This window comes from Zerene cesonia, chromosome 18 (assembly GCF_012273895.1).
Source record: "Zerene cesonia ecotype Mississippi chromosome 18, Zerene_cesonia_1.1, whole genome shotgun sequence".
In the NCBI taxonomy this organism is placed as follows: Eukaryota; Metazoa; Arthropoda; class Insecta; order Lepidoptera; family Pieridae; genus Zerene; species Zerene cesonia.
This window is the reverse complement of record NC_052119.1, coordinates 3510737-3531285: the sequence shown is the minus strand read 5'-3', so window position 1 is coordinate 3531285 and position 20549 is coordinate 3510737. Positions and strand designations below refer to the sequence as shown.

The 20549-nt window shown below is 32.2% G+C and overlaps 4 protein-coding genes across 8 annotated transcripts in view; 3 read left to right on the top strand and 1 right to left on the bottom strand.

Moving 5' to 3' along the window:
- LOC119833800 (KAT8 regulatory NSL complex subunit 1) overlaps nucleotides 1–8504 on the top strand; it is a 14131-nt gene extending 5627 nt beyond the window's left edge. For all 5 annotated transcript variants that reach the window (XM_038357982.1, XM_038357981.1, XM_038357985.1 and 2 more), the window contains 9 exons: nucleotides 1022–1148; nucleotides 3220–3422; nucleotides 4001–4152; nucleotides 4576–4725; nucleotides 5171–5255; nucleotides 5487–5624; nucleotides 6004–6085; nucleotides 6350–6646; nucleotides 6838–8504. In XM_038357982.1, coding sequence (XP_038213910.1) covers nucleotides 1022–1148; nucleotides 3220–3422; nucleotides 4001–4152; nucleotides 4576–4725; nucleotides 5171–5255; nucleotides 5487–5624; nucleotides 6004–6085; nucleotides 6350–6646; nucleotides 6838–7089 — 1486 coding nt within the window. In that variant the 3' untranslated portion in view covers nucleotides 7090–8504. The remainder of the gene's footprint in view (nucleotides 1–1021; nucleotides 1149–3219; nucleotides 3423–4000; nucleotides 4153–4575; nucleotides 4726–5170; nucleotides 5256–5486; nucleotides 5625–6003; nucleotides 6086–6349; nucleotides 6647–6837) is intronic.
- A 648-nt stretch (nucleotides 8505–9152) lies between these two features.
- On the bottom strand, nucleotides 9153–12326 carry LOC119833982 (lipoma-preferred partner homolog). Its single transcript, XM_038358246.1, has 3 exons — nucleotides 11451–12326; nucleotides 10805–11040; nucleotides 9153–10519 (listed from the first exon to the last, which is right to left on the bottom strand). The coding sequence occupies exons 1-3, from the start codon at nucleotides 12228–12230 to the stop codon at nucleotides 10279–10281; spliced, it is 1257 nt and encodes a 418-aa protein (XP_038214174.1). The 5' UTR covers nucleotides 12231–12326; the 3' UTR covers nucleotides 9153–10278.
- Nucleotides 12327–13262: 936 nt separating this feature from the next.
- LOC119834061 lies at nucleotides 13263–16563 on the top strand. The gene is made up of 8 exons (XM_038358338.1): nucleotides 13263–13292; nucleotides 13377–13397; nucleotides 13593–13751; nucleotides 14160–14340; nucleotides 15054–15304; nucleotides 15377–15535; nucleotides 15616–15775; nucleotides 16397–16563. Exons 1-8 carry the CDS (start codon nucleotides 13263–13265, stop codon nucleotides 16561–16563), a joined length of 1128 nt encoding a protein of 375 aa, XP_038214266.1.
- Nucleotides 16564–17292: 729 nt separating this feature from the next.
- LOC119833735 (methionine synthase reductase) lies at nucleotides 17293–20450 on the top strand. Its single transcript, XM_038357894.1, has 6 exons — nucleotides 17293–17558; nucleotides 17632–17778; nucleotides 18294–18527; nucleotides 18947–19645; nucleotides 19993–20230; nucleotides 20310–20450. Exons 1-5 carry the CDS (start codon nucleotides 17445–17447, stop codon nucleotides 20206–20208), a joined length of 1410 nt encoding a protein of 469 aa, XP_038213822.1. The 5' UTR covers nucleotides 17293–17444; the 3' UTR covers nucleotides 20209–20230; nucleotides 20310–20450.
- Nucleotides 20451–20549: the final 99 nt, after the last annotated feature.

The window sequence follows — 20549 nt, the reverse complement described above, 5'->3', positions numbered from 1 at the left end:
ATTTATACCAAAACACAGTTTATTAATGTTCATTCACAACTTAAAACTAATATATATATTAAAGAGAAACAGTCCTGGGATTTTATCAGAACAGTTACCTTTCTTCCATGACATTTCTGGCATAAAAATTATCCTATGTCACATCACAAGCTTCAATCTCAATAATTGTACCAAATCAGTTCAGTGGTTTAAGTTTGAAGTAGAAACAGACAGTTACGTTCACATTTATAATATCAGTAGGGATTCAATATTTTCATTGATTGAAAAATAATGAGGACAGAATAAGAAAAGGTCTTAATTTAGATTAATTTAATATGAATTTGATAAAAGTAATTATGTCACCAATAAATACCTTTACAAACTATTCTTGTATATTTGTTTGTAATCTGAATTCTGGAAAAGACTAATGATTTTCGTCTAATTTTGTATTTGGGGCTGATTAATAAATCTTGCTAAGATTCATTTTTAGAAAATGTCTTAAACTACTGAGCATCTCTTCATATACTGATAACTACTAAAACTGTTATATTCCTATGTGTCTTTTTTTGTAAGACTAGTACAAAGCCTAAGTTTGCGAAGTTTGTAATTCGAATTTGTATCACAAGGTAATATACCTTGCCTTAAATTTGCATTTACCTGAGCTTGAGAGAGTACATACTTGGTTCTAGTTCCATGAATTTGTTAGATTATAAAAACTTTTATCATTGAGTCCTTATCAGAATACAGTAAGTGCCTCAGAACATAGTTTTTTTTACTTATTAAGGCTTATTTTAAATATGGAGCTCTTAATGTAATACCTCCTGGATTAACACAATGTGTTGGATTTTTATAATAAAACCCACAACTTTGTTTTGTGGATCTCATAGACTATTTAAAAAATAATGTTTTTACCATTGTTTATCATGCATGGATGGGAAGTCCCCTTAATCTATTTACCAAATACAATGTACCCTATTTGTTGTTAACTTGTTACTGTTTTATTATATGTGTAGGCATTATTAATATTGACTTAAATTTTCAGTGAGAAACGAGCACTGTGGTCCTGGCAAAGAAAGCGTGCATCAATTGCTTCTCGATGGTGTTGGTTGCAAGCACAAGTTCAAGAGTTGGAGTACAAGATACGTCAGCATAATGATCTGCATAAGCAGGTGGGTAGTCTCATAATGTATTTTGCAAATATTAAACAATTGGAACAAAAGAATAATGGTTTAAATGTTAAAATAAAACTATATAGATTCCAGTCAGTTATTTAAATGCTAATAAAATTCTTTTTAACAAATATACAAACAATAAAAACATGTTCAAATTGTCAAAACTAGACCAAGTTCCAATGGGACCCCATAAAAAGTTGTAGGTAATAAAGCGTAAAAAAAATACAATACAATTGACATCCTTATCTCTTTTTAAGTCGGTTGATGATACTGTACACATCCAATTCTACATAACAGCTTGGGTGAAAATAAGGATTTATCATATTGTTATAGAGTATTTATAAATATATGTAAAAAATATTTTAGTTACATCGTATTGTGTAACTCTTGGTAATATTATAATTTTTTTCATTTTTTCTCATCAGACCATTATTTCCATATTCATATTATGTGTATTTTTACTCTTTATTTGTGCAGTTGAGTGAATAAACACATTAAGTGATACAGCCATTATAATTATGATATCTGACAATTTGAACAAGTTGTTACATGAAACAGTATCATCAATAACATAATTCAAGTCAAGGTCATTGTTATGGCATACAAAACTTATGTATAGCTTTTTATATCAAGCCTATATAATAAATACCCATCAGTTTTTCTATATAGTATGAATTTAAAGCGGACTGCATTAAGCATTGAATATTTGTTTGAAAATAAATTGATGAATTTATATCATATATAATTCTAATAAAGCAGAGTAAATATCATTAATTAAATATTTGGGACCATATTGCCTATATTAGTTACTTGAATTTTTTCACTAAATTAAGCAATGAACTTACACTGTCATTTTATTATTGTTTGTTGGACACTCTTCGTTATAATTATGAATCATATTATGTTGTTTAATTTAATCTTATCACATCGTAAAATTGCTGTATATTTGGGTTGGGCATTAACCCTGATTTTAGTCCACTGCCAGTTATAATAGAATGATTGCAGGGGTTATTTATATATTATGTTAGTCAGTATTTTGAGGACCTTGAGGAATCATATTTTAAAACTGGTATAGGTATCATCCCCTAGCTTCTAACTACCCTATCTCAGTTAATTTCAATTTTAGGAAAAAAAGTCATAGAAACATTTTTGTGTAAAATTTTACGCTCTACAAATTTTATTTAAAACTTTTTTTTTCTAACATTTACGGTTTCGACAAAATTTAAAAAAAACGACTTTTTTTATTTTTTTTCCCCCTTCTCGGGGGTGAATTTAAAAAAAACTTGCACAGTTCGTTTTTAGATTCCTCAAAGTAAATTATATCAACAATTCAAGTTTTAATCTCAAATTCGCAATTACCCTACCCATTTTCTTGGACTAATAGAAGCTTTACAAACCAGATGGAAGAAATGCATCGAGTTAGAGGGAGATTATGTTGAGAAATAAAAACATTATTGTGTGTAATTTATTTTGTTTTCTTGTTGAGGCCGCGAACTTTTCAATCCACCCTCGTATTATAGTTTTAGTTTTCAGAGCATTATACATTAACAGGATAAATTAGTGTACATATGTTCATCAATATAATTTCAAATGATAACAATAGATGTTTTAAGTTGGTTGATATTGTTGCTATACTGTTGAAACAACTCTTTGTAGTTTATCCCCATAAATATTGTGTCCTTGACCTATGTGCATGATTCATGACGATCGACGGTATACATTACGTTATATTTTTTTTCCTTATATTAGGATTTAAAGAATACCTGAAATTGATTTTTTCACTTTCTTTTTAATTCTATGTTTGCTGGCAATGTATGGTATATTGCATTTATATTTAAACCAAGAGAAAAATTACATTATATGATATGAATATTGTTGCTATATAATTAATTAGACTTGGTATAAAAGACTAATATGTTTATGAAAGTCTATAAAAGAGACATAGCCTTGAATTGTTATCCATATTCTAAACATTTATCCATTGGATTTTTTAATGTTGATTTAAGGTAAATATGTAAAAAAACATATTAAAGTGTAACATATTCAAATTAGATTTGTTTCATTACAGGTACGTGAAGCTAAGGGTCGCATAGAATTTGAAGGTGAACCAGTGGGCTATGAAGGGAGCTTGCCCGGCGATGACGATGACTTGCCTTGCACCTGTGCTCGAGTGCGACCCTTGCGAAGGGACACATTTAAGAAGCGGAAACTTCTACAAATGCACAATTTACATCTTGCAACTAGTAAAGCGGCTAAGCCATCCGATATAAAGTGAGTAGCCTGTTAATATTTTATACCAAACCATGAATAAGTTATTATTTGAGATAAAGACATAAAAATCACATAAAAACTATGTGTAACATTTGTTCAGATCAATAATTATACTTAATTGATTTTGTTTGTGTTTTATTAGCTATGATTAATTTAATTTATGTTTTAAATTTGCAGCATTTGCATCTCTACATACCTCTATTTTAACTCATATTGTAAACAAAAGGATTGAGTCTTCAGTTTCTTATGATTTAACAAAACACAACTTAAGAAATTTTGAAAGAATAGAAAGAATTAGATCACGAGGCGGGATTCGAACCCGCGTTTTTTGCCAAACCGTAGCAACGCCTAGCCTCTCGGCCACTAGTGATCCCGCCACAGTAATCGAATTTCTTCTACTCTTTCGTTTATAAAGAATTGTAAAAATGCTATAAAAACTAAAAATTAAAAATAAAACACAACTTGACCAATATTAAAAAATCTTAGTTAAAACACGTAGTTGGTGATTTTTGTTATCCCTTGTCAACCGAGCGTCGTTTATAGGATGGGTAGTTTTCACAGCCGCATGCACGTTACAGGTGCAGTTGCCAGCATCCAGTGGAGTCGTGCGCGGTGTGCACGGGGCGCGCGGAGCCGACGCAGCCGGCGCCGCCGTTCTGCACGCTCGCGCCGGCGCAGCGCCGCGCGCTCGTCGACCCGGCGTACCACCCGGTGCTTAGCGACGTACAAGGTGAGAGACTGGTGCTTGAAGTTGACTACATAGAAGTCTGAGGTCGCGGATATCATATGAATGGAAGCTAACATATGTTTAGGTGTCTGCGTGATACATATCTGCATTAATATTATAAAGACAGGCACTTACATTTTCAACTATAATTTTCTTTCGATATTCAGTAGTGTGGAGTGGTTGAGGATCATTTTCATCATGATATATTGCATTTTCTTCCATGTTCAACCTCCACAAGATTAGCTATTAAAATATTCCTGTCATAATCAATTTCATTCACTATAAATTTACCAGTTCCTAATACTATAACAAAAGATTTACATAATGAAATATAATATTGCAATTTGTATAGCACCATAGGCCTCTTCGCCCAATAGAATAAAGAAAAAATGAATACTACACGCCTGAACAAATACGCAATTCCAGATATACCGGCGTCGGTGCACATGAGCGCGCTGACGTCCCGCTCGTGGTTCCGCGCGCGCTTCAAGTCGTACCGCGGCGCGCACCACGCGGCCACCGCGCGCCCCGCGCCGCCCAGCGCCGAGCCGCGCCCCGCCAAGCGGCAACCCACGCGTGAGTGCATGCAAATACTCATTCATAAATGTGATCCAGTCTTAGTTCAAAGTTCGTCTGCACGTCTTCCTCACACCTTGACATGATGAGAGCATACAATGCATAAATATTATGCTTAATTTGCTTTTATTTATACGGTAACACCGACCAATGTATATATGTACATCACTTATATGATATCTATTGTATAATTGTCAGATATGTTTCTAGCTAAGTACACCTCACATTTCCTATATATATATATTGTTGTTTAAAAAAAAAAAGCTTTTAAATAAGATGCGTAGACTTATTATCATCACCATAAATTCAAAGGATGAATAAATGTACTCTATAAAACAATGTTGCATAGCATACAGATTAATATCTATAGATTTACCGTGAGATCATTTACCTTAGGCTATCATAACCAGTTTGTCAATTAATTTTGGTCGTTATTAAATTGCAGGACTAAAACGTGGGCGACCGCCATTATCCAGAAAAGTTAAAGAGCGTGATCGGGATGATGACACCTCTACATCTGGACAAGAGAGGTAAGAAATGGCATGCAAGTTTTTGATATAAGAAATATAAGTTGAGAAAATTATTTAATGATTAAAATCTAACAAACAAAATAACAATAACGCTTGTTTGCTTGTTCGCCTCGTTCGATCCCCTGATTTTTCAAAATCGAGGTCCTTACCACCCTTCGTCATTTGTGCTGCTTAAATTACCCGTAATATTATAAATAAATTCTAAAACGTATATTTCTGTTCCTATTAAAGGGGCCGTGGTAGACCGAGTACGGAGTCGCGTGGCTGGCGCCGGCAGTCCTACGACATCGACAATATCGTCATTCCGCAGAGTATAGCAGCCAACACGAGACCCGAAATACTTACTTATAAGGAAATTATAACACCAAAGTTGGTACCTTTCTCTATGAACACATTAGAAATTTTAACATACAAATCAATTTCATATCTTAATATGACTTTGAAAAATTAACCATAAACTACATTTTATGTGTACATCATATACATATTATGTGTATCTTTTAACTACTTTACTACTTTTAATTTTTAGTTTTATAGCATTGAAATGCTTTTTATAAATGAGAAATTTTTTGAAAGAATAGAAAAAACTTTACTACTATTACGTTAATTATTACAGTACTATGTAAAGTGCTTGACATTTTTTCTTAAATAAATTTTAATAAATTATTAAAATATTATTAAATTGCAGTTAAATGCTGCAAGTATAATACAATAATTGTACTATTAAATGTATTGCAATTTATTACAGATGGCGTGTTATGGACATACCTCCACCAAAACTGAATAATGGAATTTCAAATTCAAGTCACACTTTGGTGGATGAGAGTGATGTGAGTGTATGATTTTTATTTAGACATTGAAATTAATCGTTAAAACGGTAATTAATTATTATTTATACAGGCTAGTACTAGGAATTAAGTGGTTTTGATTTTGATAAGTATTGTCATCGCCAACCAACAGTTTCAGTTTCCAATTTTTTAAATTTTCTTCATAAACCGTCTACAAATTATAAGAAATCTTTATGACGGTACCAAAGTAAATGGTGATTTATTTTTACATAATCACGTTATGATGCTCATAAAATAAAATTCTAGGAGGAGGACATATCCGAACCGGCCGTGGAGGAGCGACACATGCGCGCCGAGACCAGCGAGAGGAACAGATATTTACGCAAACAGCGGTCGAGACGAGTTAACACGGAGACGGAACAATCCCAACAGAACACTTCGCAACATGTTAACCATCAGAGTCAACAACAGAACGCACATCAACACCAGCACCAACAACAACCCAGATCGAGATCACAAGTTCCACAGCCGCAGGCGCACGTGCAATCGCAGCAGGCGCAACCGCAAGCGCAATCTGTACATTCGAACTCTTCTAATGATGAGGTAATAAGCTCTAGTCTTAGTGATCGTAATTTAATAATGAAATGCTAAAATTTTATGTCGTAATTTTTAATATCATTACAAATTGATACAGATGTGTTGACCATGTCACAGTGTAAAGTAGTGTAGTTTGTGTTTCATATATATTTGAAAACCAAAATATATCAAATACAATATGATTGTTTCATTCACAGACCGAGAGACCTTACACGCCTCGAAAGTTTCCACTACCAGACGATATGTACCAAGACATGTTATCAATGATGCCGGAGTCTTACCACCAGAGTAGTCCCGAGCCTTCGCCCCCGAGGATCGAAGAGGAAATAGAAGAGTCAAGTTCGCTATCGCCCATGTCCCCGCTCGTGTTCGAAGGCGATGATCCTGATGATGGCGAATGGAATCCCAGTGTTGAGAAAACTGAGCGCAGGAAGAGTTCATTCAGATAATATTAGTGATTATACGAGGTTTAAGTTTTTAATTTATACAGAAGTTTGTTTTGGGTTTGGTTGTAAGATTTAATAATATAAATTACAGTTTGATACTTTATTAGTTTCCAACAGGGAATAAAAGGTATAATGGGATGGTGTATCTATACATGCCATTTTTTGGGATTTTAGTACCATCTAAACAGATACATAAATCTTTTCAGCTTTCCTATCATTTACGTTTATTACACTCAACGGTATGATGAGAAAACGAAATGAAGCTTTTTTCCAAATTTGTTTATGTTTTGAATTTGTTTTAAGTTTTAACATAGCTTTAATGTTAAGGTGTAAGAGGTAAACTTATGTAAATTTTTAATTGATGTAAATTTATTGAATCCGTTAGACAAGGTATACCCTTACATTCCTTTATTCCGATGTAAATAAACTTGTATATTTTAACATAATATTATTGATAAGGGATGCCTTTTAGTGAAAAATTTGCATTTGGTTTGATATTTTTCCAGTGAGCTCTAATAAACATTACTTAAAATTACTAGTGATGATGAGTTATTATTATTGATGTACACTTTTCCTTACAAGACATTAAAATTATTCTTAACTCTTATGTATGGACATTATTTAATTTTCTTTTTTTATATTTTTTATGAGCAAAAGTAGATAAATGATCAGTCAAATATAATAGTTTAACACAGTCGCAGTGTCACTTTCAGCTTTTAAATAATATCTTAAGTTGATAATAACTCAATCGGTGTTTCCCCAACAGACCTACTAACTAACCTTAGTGTAAAAGAAAGTATTAAGAATTATTAGATGGTATATAATATAAAAAGTTGTAAGCGCCCGAAACGCAAAGCGATGTAAATATGTAATCGGGCACTTGAGGCAACTAATAGACTGGTTATAATAATTTGAATCTCTAAGAGAGTTTTCATTTCACACTTACGCTCAGTTACTTCAATAACCTAAAAAAGGTCCCGTAAAAACAATGTAATACATTTTGTAAATATGATTCACCTCGCGTTTAGTATGTACATAAGTTTTTAATTTCATTTTCCTTTGTGATAGTTACATATTTAGTACAAGATTTAGGGACAGTTAATAAAAACGTGTATGTACCATAAATCCAATTTGTATTTCCGTTCGATAAAACGAAATATTAAAACTACATTTTATTAATTTCTATTTCTTTAATATAAGGGACAATTTTTCAGCCAATATTTGCATTTGTTAAAAAAGTTTCGAGTAAGATGAAGTGTTATTTTTAATGTCTTATATTAATCGTTTGAAAAGAAGCCAAAGTCTTCTTGTTAGTTAGATGTTAAGTTAGTTAAGAATTTAAATGGATTGAAGATGTACGCTTGAAAAATGTTGTATATGTTTAGTATGCAGAATAAAAATTTAATTGACAAAATGATTATTATATTTTATTTTCCTCCTATTCACATTTCATACATTGACACATACATTTGACTTTAATGAAATGAATTAGAAAATTAATTAATATAGTATAAATAAAACCATTTTTTATGTTTTCCATATATTCATACAATCACAACAACTATTAGCGAAAGTACTGACAGTTAAGAATAGAATAAGTGTAGATCTTCGAAGTGCATTCACCACACATATGACATGGTGAGGAAAGGTGTTGGTGTGTCCCACATGACAATCAAATTTCTAATTTAAATTACATGCTTTACACTACAATTACAATACAACGTGATACTTAGGACAATAACAGCCAAAAGCGACTACTATTAAGTCGATTACACATGGACACATTAAGAAAAAGTAAGTTCTATGTTTATGGGAGGATTCTAATGTAAATACATAAGAAATTGTGTCGTTCTCATTATCTATGTTTAGGCCTGCCACTAAGATTGCTTTTTCTTCACATGCTGTATATATTAACATAAATTACACAAAATTAACATTTAAACACAACATAAGTACAATAAAACTGAGTTTTAGATTTACATGTGATGTGTAGTAAGCATTCAATTATATCAAATCAGAATTCCATATTTACAATGAATCAATAAAACTATAAACATGTAAGTACATTGAAAAATTAATTCATAGATTAAAAAAAATACACAACCAAGAATCAAATTTAACTAACACACAATGGCACATTTAAAGAGTAACCTAACCATATTGAAAGTCAAGTATATATGGCATAATAAAGTTCATAGTAATTTAAAATACAATATTTATATGATGTCTTGTTAATTTATTACACAACATATATTGTACAATTATTTTAGCTGCAAATGTTTAAATGTCTATGAAAGCATAAATATACTCTAGTATTAAAATACAAAAAGATACATAATATTTTTATTTCTATACAATAATGTGTATATTCTTAATCCTACCGAAACAATAATTCTAAAATCACTCATAAAATCCTTTGCATATAATACTGTAAAAATTCTACACAGCCTTACAAATATTCTATTATATTTAAATGCAATGCGGAATGTATTATTTTTTGTTTTTTCAAATGTAGTCACGTAATAATATTAAGGTTATTGTATAGATGCACACATTTGCAAATATAATACTTTCTATTATTAATCATATAATACTGACTTTAAAAAACCTATTTGAAAGCATGCTTATCCTTAATAATTTTACCAAACAGCTATATGGTATCGGGCAATATCACTAGATAGTCCAGCCTTATTAATTAAAAAAAGATTCTTAGTGAAGTTTGCTTAGGTATCATTTTTTTTTGTCATAATTTATTTTTAAAATTAATCAGGATATTGTATAGGGATATCGTATAGGCAAGTTCATTGAGTATAAAGTCTGGTATCGAAAGCTGACACGTTCAACACTATACATATTGTGTACAGTCTGTGAAAAAACTCAAATGTCAATCCGTCTCTGTCGCGCGGAGACAGACTTATGAGTATGAAAGAGAGAGTTATTGTTTTGACTATTTGCTAAAAAATATAACATACTTTTGCTAGTTGCTAGTCAATTATTAGACTTATTTATCATCATCAGAGATGTCCTTTCATTTAAACACATTTGTTAAAAATCCTACATAGAGAAATTGTATTAGTGTGAATACTGTGAACACTGTGAACATGCCAGCTTTAGTTAACACAGATATAATTTCGAAATAAAATATTGATTATTTTAAGTAGCAACATTAAGATAATCTTTAACTTGTACCAATTAATTTATATTTCGTGAAAGGTCTTGAATACGCCTTGCATTGCACTCTTTACAATACAAATGATCATCGAGTGGGTAGCAGCCTCTGCCCTCTTCTCTTGAGCAGAGGGATGCTCCACAATCTTCACAAGCATAGCAAGCTATATGAAAACTTTTATCTAAAGCAACAATTCTCACAGTTTCTTCAGCACCACCTTCTGGTACAATTGGTTCCCTACAACGAGCACAGCGAGGAGCATACCTGAAAAATAGATATGTTATAATAATTGTATTGTGTAAAGCTGCTACTGACTATGTATTCCATTTCAATAGATATTTTTTAAAATGATAAAGGTATTATTAATATATAATCTGAATAAATAATTCATGTAATAATTGTAATTATTATTTTAGCGTGCCTTTTTATTACATCTGACTGAGCTCAGGTGTTTTCTGCTTTCATAAATAATTATCCATTGCAAAAGTTTAGTTCCATGAATGCATTCAAACAATTTAAGATAAAAATCTGAAAGTTAGGACTAACTACCTTTTATGAAAATCTTCAATACAATGTATACGATTGACAGCATCTACTGTAAAGGGTATACCATCCAGGCTTTTCTGACAGACAACACAGGTAAAACATCTAGGATGGTATGGCTTTCCCGTAGCTCTAAGTATGCGGTCCAAGATTGGATCACTGCAGACACAGCATTTTTCTAATGTTTCTAAATAATCCCTCTCACATAATGCTTTTCCTTGTACGGCATAAAATGGTCGGCCCTGAAAAAATATGACAGAATTTTATATCAGTGTAAGGCAGATTAGATTTTTTTTTAAATTCCAGATAATTTATTCTATACAACTTATTTAAAACTAAGAAAGTGATTTATAGTGGTGTTGTTGTGGTGGTGTTGTATCATTTCAAAATAGATAAATATATATAACAAATAAATCTCTGTTCCAAATTTCAATAAAATTCATTCAATGGTTTAATTTTTTTAAATAACATATTTTTAATCAGGATGCTTTTATATGAAGAAATCTTTCTTATTAATGCAAATATTAACAATTTAATTTTTTAATTTATAATGTTCCTCATGAGATGCTAAATAACAGTAGTCATTTGAATATAGTGTGTAATTGAATGTATATTCCATTGAAATTATTTACTTAGCTATTATGTAATTTACCTGTAAGTTAATCCCACACTGTTGGCAGCAAAAACATTTAATATGATAAATCCTCTCCATAGCAGTACATCCTGTTGTTTCACCCAAAATTTTTTCACCACATCTGTAGCAATTGCCACAATATAGCGCATCATCTGGTTCAGGGGTGGATTCGATTGTAGTCCCAACATAGCCCCCATATAAGGAGGTTCCAGATAATTGACTACAAGGACGAGGGTTTATGGGCTCATACAATGACTCGTAAGTAGATGATGCCTGAGATCCACCATACGTGGAGAAATCTTGGGCGTTCACGGATGCTGACGAAGGCGGATAAGCAGATCCAGGACGCCGTAGTTCACTATAATTCGACTGTATACCCAAATCACTGATACGAGACACTTCGGACACTGCATCTCTATCATAAAAGTTCTCCATCGGCCGCTGCATTGGAACATTCGTGTATACATGACTAGTGCCTCCAGGAGGAACCAAATTGCTATAGAGAAGCACATCTCCGCTTCTACCTCTTGCGGAATTTCGTACGATACAACTTTTGACGGGCACTAGGTTTGAATAGGTGGAGCTCGTGCGACTCCCTGATTCTAGTCTTGATGAATAGGACGGTTCGCAAGCAGACTTTACGCTGTAGCTTTGAGGTATTTGTGGCAGTGGTGGTTTAGATTTCTTGGGCGGTATGGAAGGTTTTCTTTTCGCTGTATTTATATCATCTTGCAATTTAGCATCTAGCTCGTTCGCATAAATACGTAGATCAGCCAGTTGCTTATCGAGCGTGTTCATTTTGTATGGTTTTATATACTACTCCTTATAATAATGTTTCTTGGTTTAATTCATAAAACATTAAAAATCCATAAATCGGCACAGCCCAATTCTGTACACAAAAAGCTTGTTTTTACAAAAAAAATCTTGTAGCACAGATTACAACTTTATTGCTGTATGCACAGATTCTCGAGATTATACCACTTTGAAATTATAAAAGAAATGAAATAATAAGTATTTAATTCTTAATCGTATATTCTCTTACATTAAAATGCAAAATTCATTTTTTTATACTTGTGATAAAAGAAGGAAATCGAAAAAGTTTTGCGATACTAACGAACGGTTTGATTTTACGTCGTCAAAGCCCGTAACGACTTTTTTAAGGCGAAAATAATATGAATTTTCGTGCCAACTTCCAAGTACCTACCCCAAAAGTGTAGACGTGACTACACGTGCCCTTTGTGCAAAACTTTTGTGCTGTGTGGACCTGTATAACATGCATCATAATAGTATAGTAGTGCCTGATCGCGATTCCAAGATAGAATGGATATTTATTGAAAGGCAACGATCTTCTGATAAAGCAATTATTAAATCGTTCCAATTAAAATATTAGTACTGTATCAACTAACAAGCAAATCAAAGTTATCGGCATTTTTGATAACATGCTACAAACTAGATTAATCGTTGCATTGGTTCTTCAAAGTATTTTCACAGTTCTGAACTTCCCTGAGAATAGTTATTGTAAATCATAGGTAAATTGAAAATAAACTATGGTGCTATGCTTAGTATCATTCGTTGTAATGGTATGGTAATTACTAATAATTAACTAATCAGAATACTTTTTTTTCACGTTGTATTAATTGTTTATTATGTCTATTCAGTTTTTCGCAGTATATTCTCAAGATTATGAAGGTAAATCTTAACTTTTTTTATATTTAATAGTGTACATAATTGTGAGTCGATATGAATATTTTTTTTTATTGTGTATAATATATTTATTTTTCTTTATTGTATAATATAGATCATATTTTCTTTATTTTACTTTAATTAGATATGGCTCCAACAGAACAACCGGAAGAAGAGGTAGGTAATCGGCACAAATACAAATTACACATTCATAAAATACGTAGAGTATGAAAAAGTACGAAGCTTAATTTATATTTTCAGTGGCATATGGACTTCATGCCGGTAAGTTAAATTTACCTGTATAAAATTATGATTGAAGTGAGTTTATTTTCAAAAACGCATCAACTCATCCTGACATAAAAAATATGCAAGGTTATGATGGCTTGCCTATAGTAGCAATTAAATGAAGCGTTTGTTTTTTCAACATATGTATAAATATAATTTTTGTCCGGATAATGCGGATTATTTGTTTACTAGACGGGCTACTTGCCAGATAGTGTTTATAGAGAGCTGGCGTGGTACGGAATACTGCAAATTCAACCGCTTCACCATAGCGCCAAACACAAAGTTGCCGCTCAATTGATTTGGCAGCATACACTAGGAAGACCTCATGTTATCATGGAAAGTCCACCACAGGTAACAAAGTTAAACTTTTTCCAGATGATGACGGGTTTGTAATACGTTATTTATGTACTAGACACATTTCTAATTTATAAGCATTTCACCACCTCGCCAGTGGCAAATCATATTATATAGCTATAAGATAATAATTACATATGTTATATAAAATTAGAAGTAGATTACGTTACGTATTGCATTAATTTTTTAATACATAATAGGCATATAAGAAATAACCAAATATTAAAACCTATTTATGTTAACATTTATAGTTGCTACGTTATACGTACATCTGTGAAAAATTTTACATAGAAAGCTATGTAAAATTTTTCTTTCTATTCTCTATGCATATAAGACAATTTGTTTATTACTATTACTGTTTACTACATTACATACATATCATATATATAATCATATACCTTGTAGTCATTACAATCCGAGGGCAAAGTAAGTCGACAGATACTAGCTGAAGAGGCAGCAAAATGGTCACGTGAACAGAGAGCGGCTCAAGAGGTGCTAATGGAAAATATCAAAAGTGGTGGCAATGGCCTTACCGTTCGGACAGTAATAAGCGCTTCTAAGAAAACGACATACATAATACAAAACGGTATTATTTTAACATTATTGAATATCAGTAAATGTCGATAAAAGCACCTTCATCATAACAAATTGTACAACGGAGGTATTTATCGCCAAGCTAACAAGTTTCCCTCATAGAGATCACTGCAGTGATAAGGCCGCCGATTGTAATATTTTTTATTTGTCGCTCATTAGATAACAATAATAAATTAAATTAAATAACATACAGCCACTATGTCAATAAGAAATTAAATTAAAAATTTAATAAATAATTTGCAATTGAAAACATCATTACTAAGACCGTACACATATTTAAGCAAAAAAAAAATAACAATATAACAGTAATTAGTAGATAGAAATTGTTAAAAGAAGTGTAAATTTAACAAGATTCTATATCATTATTATGTACAAGCTGATGCGGCTTTCCCCCGTGGTGCATATCACAGATAACAATACTATAGTCCATATAGCCTATACCACTCAGTGAAGTTACATTTTTGTAATGGTGATGAAGTGAAATAATTTTTTAAAATCGATCCAGTGGCTTTAACGTGAAAACGTTTCAAACATACAAAAATATGAAACTTTATAATATTAGTGTGGATATGTGATTGTATTCATTCTTTTTATGTTAAATTATATTTTAGTTTCATGTACAATTAAGCATTAAATAAATAATTACAAGATTTGACTTAGAACACAAACTTTTAGATTATATCATGCATTTACGTTTGTTTATAGGTAATTATTATAAATGCCCAGAAGGTTCCGAACCGGATTTGGATGCATACAGAGTGCAAGCTAACATGCATGAAAGAAAATGTACGTATGGAAAGCAATCAATTCCAGTCTCTGTGGATCCATGCATAGAGGCTGAAGTAGCGCCGATTGAATACTCGTTCCACGAAGGTTGGATGTTCTGTCTCGGTAATGGTGAAAGAGAAAACAATTATTTTCAAAATGGAACCTTGGATTGCGGAAATAAAACAAAAGTCAGTTATTGTATTTCAGTTTGCTATGAATGAATATGTTTTACATACAAATATGAAATGTGATCTTTTTAGGTTTCGGTAGATGAATTTTTAAGTCTGTGCGCAATCGATAATAACATCGTTATAACATTCGACTATTTTGGTGATGAACCTCGGAAAGATATGATGCACAATGCCACACTTTGTACTACTTGGGATCCCTGTCGTTTATCGTATTTATATAGACTAGAGGTACATAATCCATATATAGCTACAGATCAATTGAAAATTTTGTTATTTTTTCCGATTTTTTTACTGTTATTATTATTTAGCCTCCACCTGTCGAATTAACTCCTGCCTTCCCGACCACCACACCGAATCCTTGCGATACAACTCTTTGTCCTGAATGTGTGGAGGGCTTTACTGAAGATCACGGAGTTCCTATGGATCGTAAGACTTTTAGTGTTCAGTCTTTTTTATTATATATTTCCATTTTATTTATACGTTTTATTTATTTTTCAGTTGGGTCCGTTGAAATTTGAAATAAACATTGACGTCCAAATAAATTTGTTTTATTTCGAAACTATAAAGGACTTGGATATATCGTAAATTTAAGAAAAACCATAAAATATTTTCTCGACAAATTGATATTTATTCGTTACCGTAGGTTCTGTAATAAGCTTTTAAAGAAAATTAAACGGGAATATGAGCATAGTAAATTTCAGAAGATTAGGAAGGATCCCAGGGCCGCATGGAATGTTACTAAGGAGATGTCCGGACACAAAAGAAAAGAATCAAATGCAAATAACTTACTAATTTCTTGAAGTTGTGCAGAGCTATCCGTCAATTCAGTTAATAGCTATTTTGCGAATGTGGGTATGGATATGGATTATACGTCCTAAACTTTTGCATTTCAAAAGGTGTCTTTCCCCGTGTATTTAAGAAAGCTGAGCTAAAAATGGAAATAGAGACAGTATCACAAATTATCGCCCAATATCTGTGATGACAGCTTTATTTAAAATCTTCGAAAAAGTCCTAAACAAGAGGCCTTTCTTAACGCCAATAATTTTTTTACAAATAACCAATTCGTATTTAGACGGGGCTTTTCCACAGAAGATGTACTACTGCCATTAACGAATTGCATTGTTAATAATTTTGAGCACCAATTGACTGTGGCTCTATTTTTGGACCTCTCTAAAGCGTTTGACACTGTCTCTATTTCTATTCTTCCATCAAAATTGGAACGTTATGGTGTCACACGACACACATCCTTAGGTTAGAACGTATTCAACGTAGGTTTACAAGACATTTGGTGATCTGCGCAGGTAAATCAAGGAAAGGTTCATTCGTAAGAAAGCAAATAACATGTTGTAAAGAGAATAAATTATTCGAAAATGTTGCCAGTTGTCAGTGTCTGAGATATAGATGTGAAAAAGGTTTTTAAGTACAATACTACTATATAGAATATACTGATTTGTTGTTTGTTATGAGAATGGAAGAAGACCGGCGTGAAATAGCATTCTGCTGTGTTTCGTTCGGTGAGTGGGGGAGCCGGAGGCCCATATCCTTTTCCTTCCCCTTCCCAATCCTTTCCTTTATCCTAATCCTTTCTTAATCCCTTCCCAATTTAAAGTCGGCATTTGTAGAGGCGTAAGGTCTGCAATCGACCAAACGCCTCTACAAATGTCCATGGGCGGTGGTAGCGTTTACCATCAGGGGTCCCACCAGCTCCATTGCCGACTGTGACATAAAAAAAATAAAAAAAAATGGATATTTATAATTTTCGTAGGAGTTTGTATAGTATCGTAAATATAGAGAACAATTATAATATGTAATGTAGAGTAATCTCTAAGTTTACGGTTTTCTATCTTTATTTACCGTAGTATTATTATTACAGATAATATATTACCATACTAGGTGTTATACTACTACTCTGTTCCATAGTCCATAATATTATATCGCTATGTCTACGTTGTCAAATCTGACTAGTCAAGTGAATGACATTTGACAAGTTTCAAATTCAAAATGTGATTTCCGCCTTCCGATCAAACGCAATGTTTTTTATTTAATTTCTAGAAATATATGAATCATAATTATGGTGAAATGTTACGAAATTAATTAAGTTAACAGTTAAATATTTAAGTAAGCGGTAAATATAAATATGGTGCTCGTACAAAATTACCTAGATTTAATTAAAGAAAACAAGTCTTTGGTTAGTCTTACTTTACCAAATGTAAAAGAATGCTTCTTACAGATTACTTATGGGAAATCCAAAGTAAGTTAACCTAAAATTTTATTTAACGTTAATATTTATAACATTTAAAAATGATAATATTTGTTTCTTTTAGTGTTGTAACGCAGAATATATTGTATCGAAACCAGTACTACCATTTGCACGATCTGATCAATTTCTGAGTTGTATAAAGAGTTGGCGGAGATTATCTGCTGTGAACGACGAATGCAAGGATATCTACGAGATAGATTTTGATATTTCTGTACGTATTTGTAATGATACACACTAATTAATTATTTATATTATAGCATTATGATTTATGATCTTAACACACAATAAACTCAGATTTTTATGTGCGAGTCGAGCATGCTTTGGCAGGGAATTGGGCCAGCTCGCACTAAAAGAACCATACCTCCAAGAAGACCATTGTGAAATAGTTACATGCTACTGTGTTTCGTACGTAGAGTGGGGAGAGCCGGGGGCCATATCCTTTTTCTAACTCTATTCTATTATTCCTCTCGTAAATTCTTTCTTAATCCCTTTCCAATTTTTGTTGGCAATCGATTTGTAGAGGAGCAAGTTCTGCAGTTGATTTAATGCCAACTTATTTTGGTAAGGCGTACCAACAGGTGACCCATCAGCTCCGTTACCGATGGTGGCATAAAAAAGTCTTTTATATAAATTATTATGACAGTTTAAGGCACTAATACTTATATGTTAATCTTAAGGAAAAATAAATAAAAAAATTTTAACAATATTTTTTCTTCTATATTACAGGGCAGTAATTTTGTCTTCAGTCCTGGTGATACCATAGGTGTTATACCAAGAAACAATGCCTTGGAAGTTAGTACAGTAATCTCCCATTTGGATCTTGATGATGTCAAAGATCTCCAATATAATTTATCTATAGAACCAGACAAAAAAGGAAAAATTCCTCTCCACATACCAGTGAAGTCAAGTATAGAATATGTTTTAACATACTGTGTGGATTTAAGAGGGGTAGTAAAAAAGGTATTTTATTCACAATTTATTTTCACTGATTACTTGCTTGACTGTGTCTTATTCTACCAGAACATTCTTTGTGTCAATCCATACTAGTGTTTTATTAATAAAATTGTTTTCCTGCATGAATAAAGAACTTGTAAATAGTGGTATGCAAAGTTTGAAGTTTGAACAAAAAATTAAATAATTCTGCCATTTGAACATGCCAGCATATCAAACTAGCTGTCCACCTGTGGTATACATTATAGCCTATAGCCTTCCTCAACAAATGGGCTATCTAATACTGAAAGAATTTTTCAATTTGGACCAGTAGTATTTGAGACTAGCGCATTCAACCAAACCATCTCTTCATCTTTATATTATTTGTATATATATATGTAGTGATATTTTCAGAACACTTAATAAAATTCAATTTTAAATCTTTTCAGTTATTCCTGCTAGCATTATCTAGACATACAAAAGATGAAAAAGAAAGGAAGGTTCTTGAGTATCTTTGTAGTAAAGAAGGATCCACAAAGTACACATCAGATATTCTTAATAAAAACATTTGTTTCCTTGATCTTCTTCATATGTTTAAATCATGCAAACCCCCTGTACAAGTAATATTTGAGCATCTACCTAGATTGCTACCAAGGCCTTATTCAATTGTTAATAGTTCTAATTCACACTCAAATTTAATTAAGATCTGCTTTTCTGTAATGGATATTGGGAATAAGAGGAGAGGTTTGACAAGTGGGTGGATGGAACAATTAATATTAAACAATAGTTTGGAGGTCAGAATGGGGAACTTAAATATTAACAGTGAGAGCAATAATAAAATACCAATTTATTTAAGGCGAAATTTGAATGGATTTACACTCCCCATTGACACAGGCACACCCATAATATTAATAGGTCCTGGTACAGGAGTGGCTCCATTCATTGGATTTCTTGAAGAGAGGGAATATATAAGAAATAACAACTCAAACAAAGACTTGGGCCCTGCATGGCTTTTTTTTGGTTGCCGCAGTCCTCATTTGGATCATTTGTATGAGAAGGAATTAAACACCTTTTTGAATAAAAATATTCTGAGCAATTTGAGTACAGCATTTTCAAGGGTGGATAATTGCAAAAACAAATATGTACAGGTGAGTAAAGAAGCATCATTAAATTATATTTTATCTGAAAAGCTTCACTTTTCATTATATTTAGCCTATACTTTAGCAACTCAAGATAGAGCTATCTCACAAACTATAAAATAAAAATTTTATTTTATACTAGATTTCAACATTGGCACCTTTCTATTGAAATAGACAATAGTGATGGGATCTGTTATGATACATGCATGCGCCATATTTCAGAATCTCCTTATACTTTAAAAATAATCCAATTGCATGTATGCTTATTCAAATATTTACGTTGACTTACAACTGAAAATATGATTTATTTTAAATGGAATTGGCCAACCAGATTGATAATATTGTTTGCGTTTCAGGATGCTCTTATAGAAAACGCAGCAGAACTTATAAAATTAATCAAATCTGGTGCTTATGTATATATCTGTGGGGACGTTAAAGTTATTGCATCACAAGTGAAGGAAGTTTTGATTGATTCTCTTATCAAATATGATAATATTACGACACAGGAAGCAGAAAAATACGTGAATGACATGCAAAAAGAGAGAAGATACATAACTGACATTTGGAATTAATATTTTGTATGAGATACTTAATGTAAATAAATTTTTTATTTATTTTATCACAGCTTTTTTATTTCTACTTTGGTATTTGTATTGATTTTTTTATGTTATAGTGGGCCACTGAGCTTTTGGTAAGTGATCACCACCGCCCCTGTCGCACAGATGGTGTCTCTGCGAATATCTTCCGTCTATTACCCGCTCCGGGCTTCCCCACTCAACGAACGAAACACAGTCTCGTCTTTCTTCCGTGGGGGTGTGGTACCTACACCTTGCTGATAAAACCACTTTAAACAAGGCTTAAGTTAATCACAGCATCAACTTGAAAATAAATAACAGAGATATTTTAAAATAAA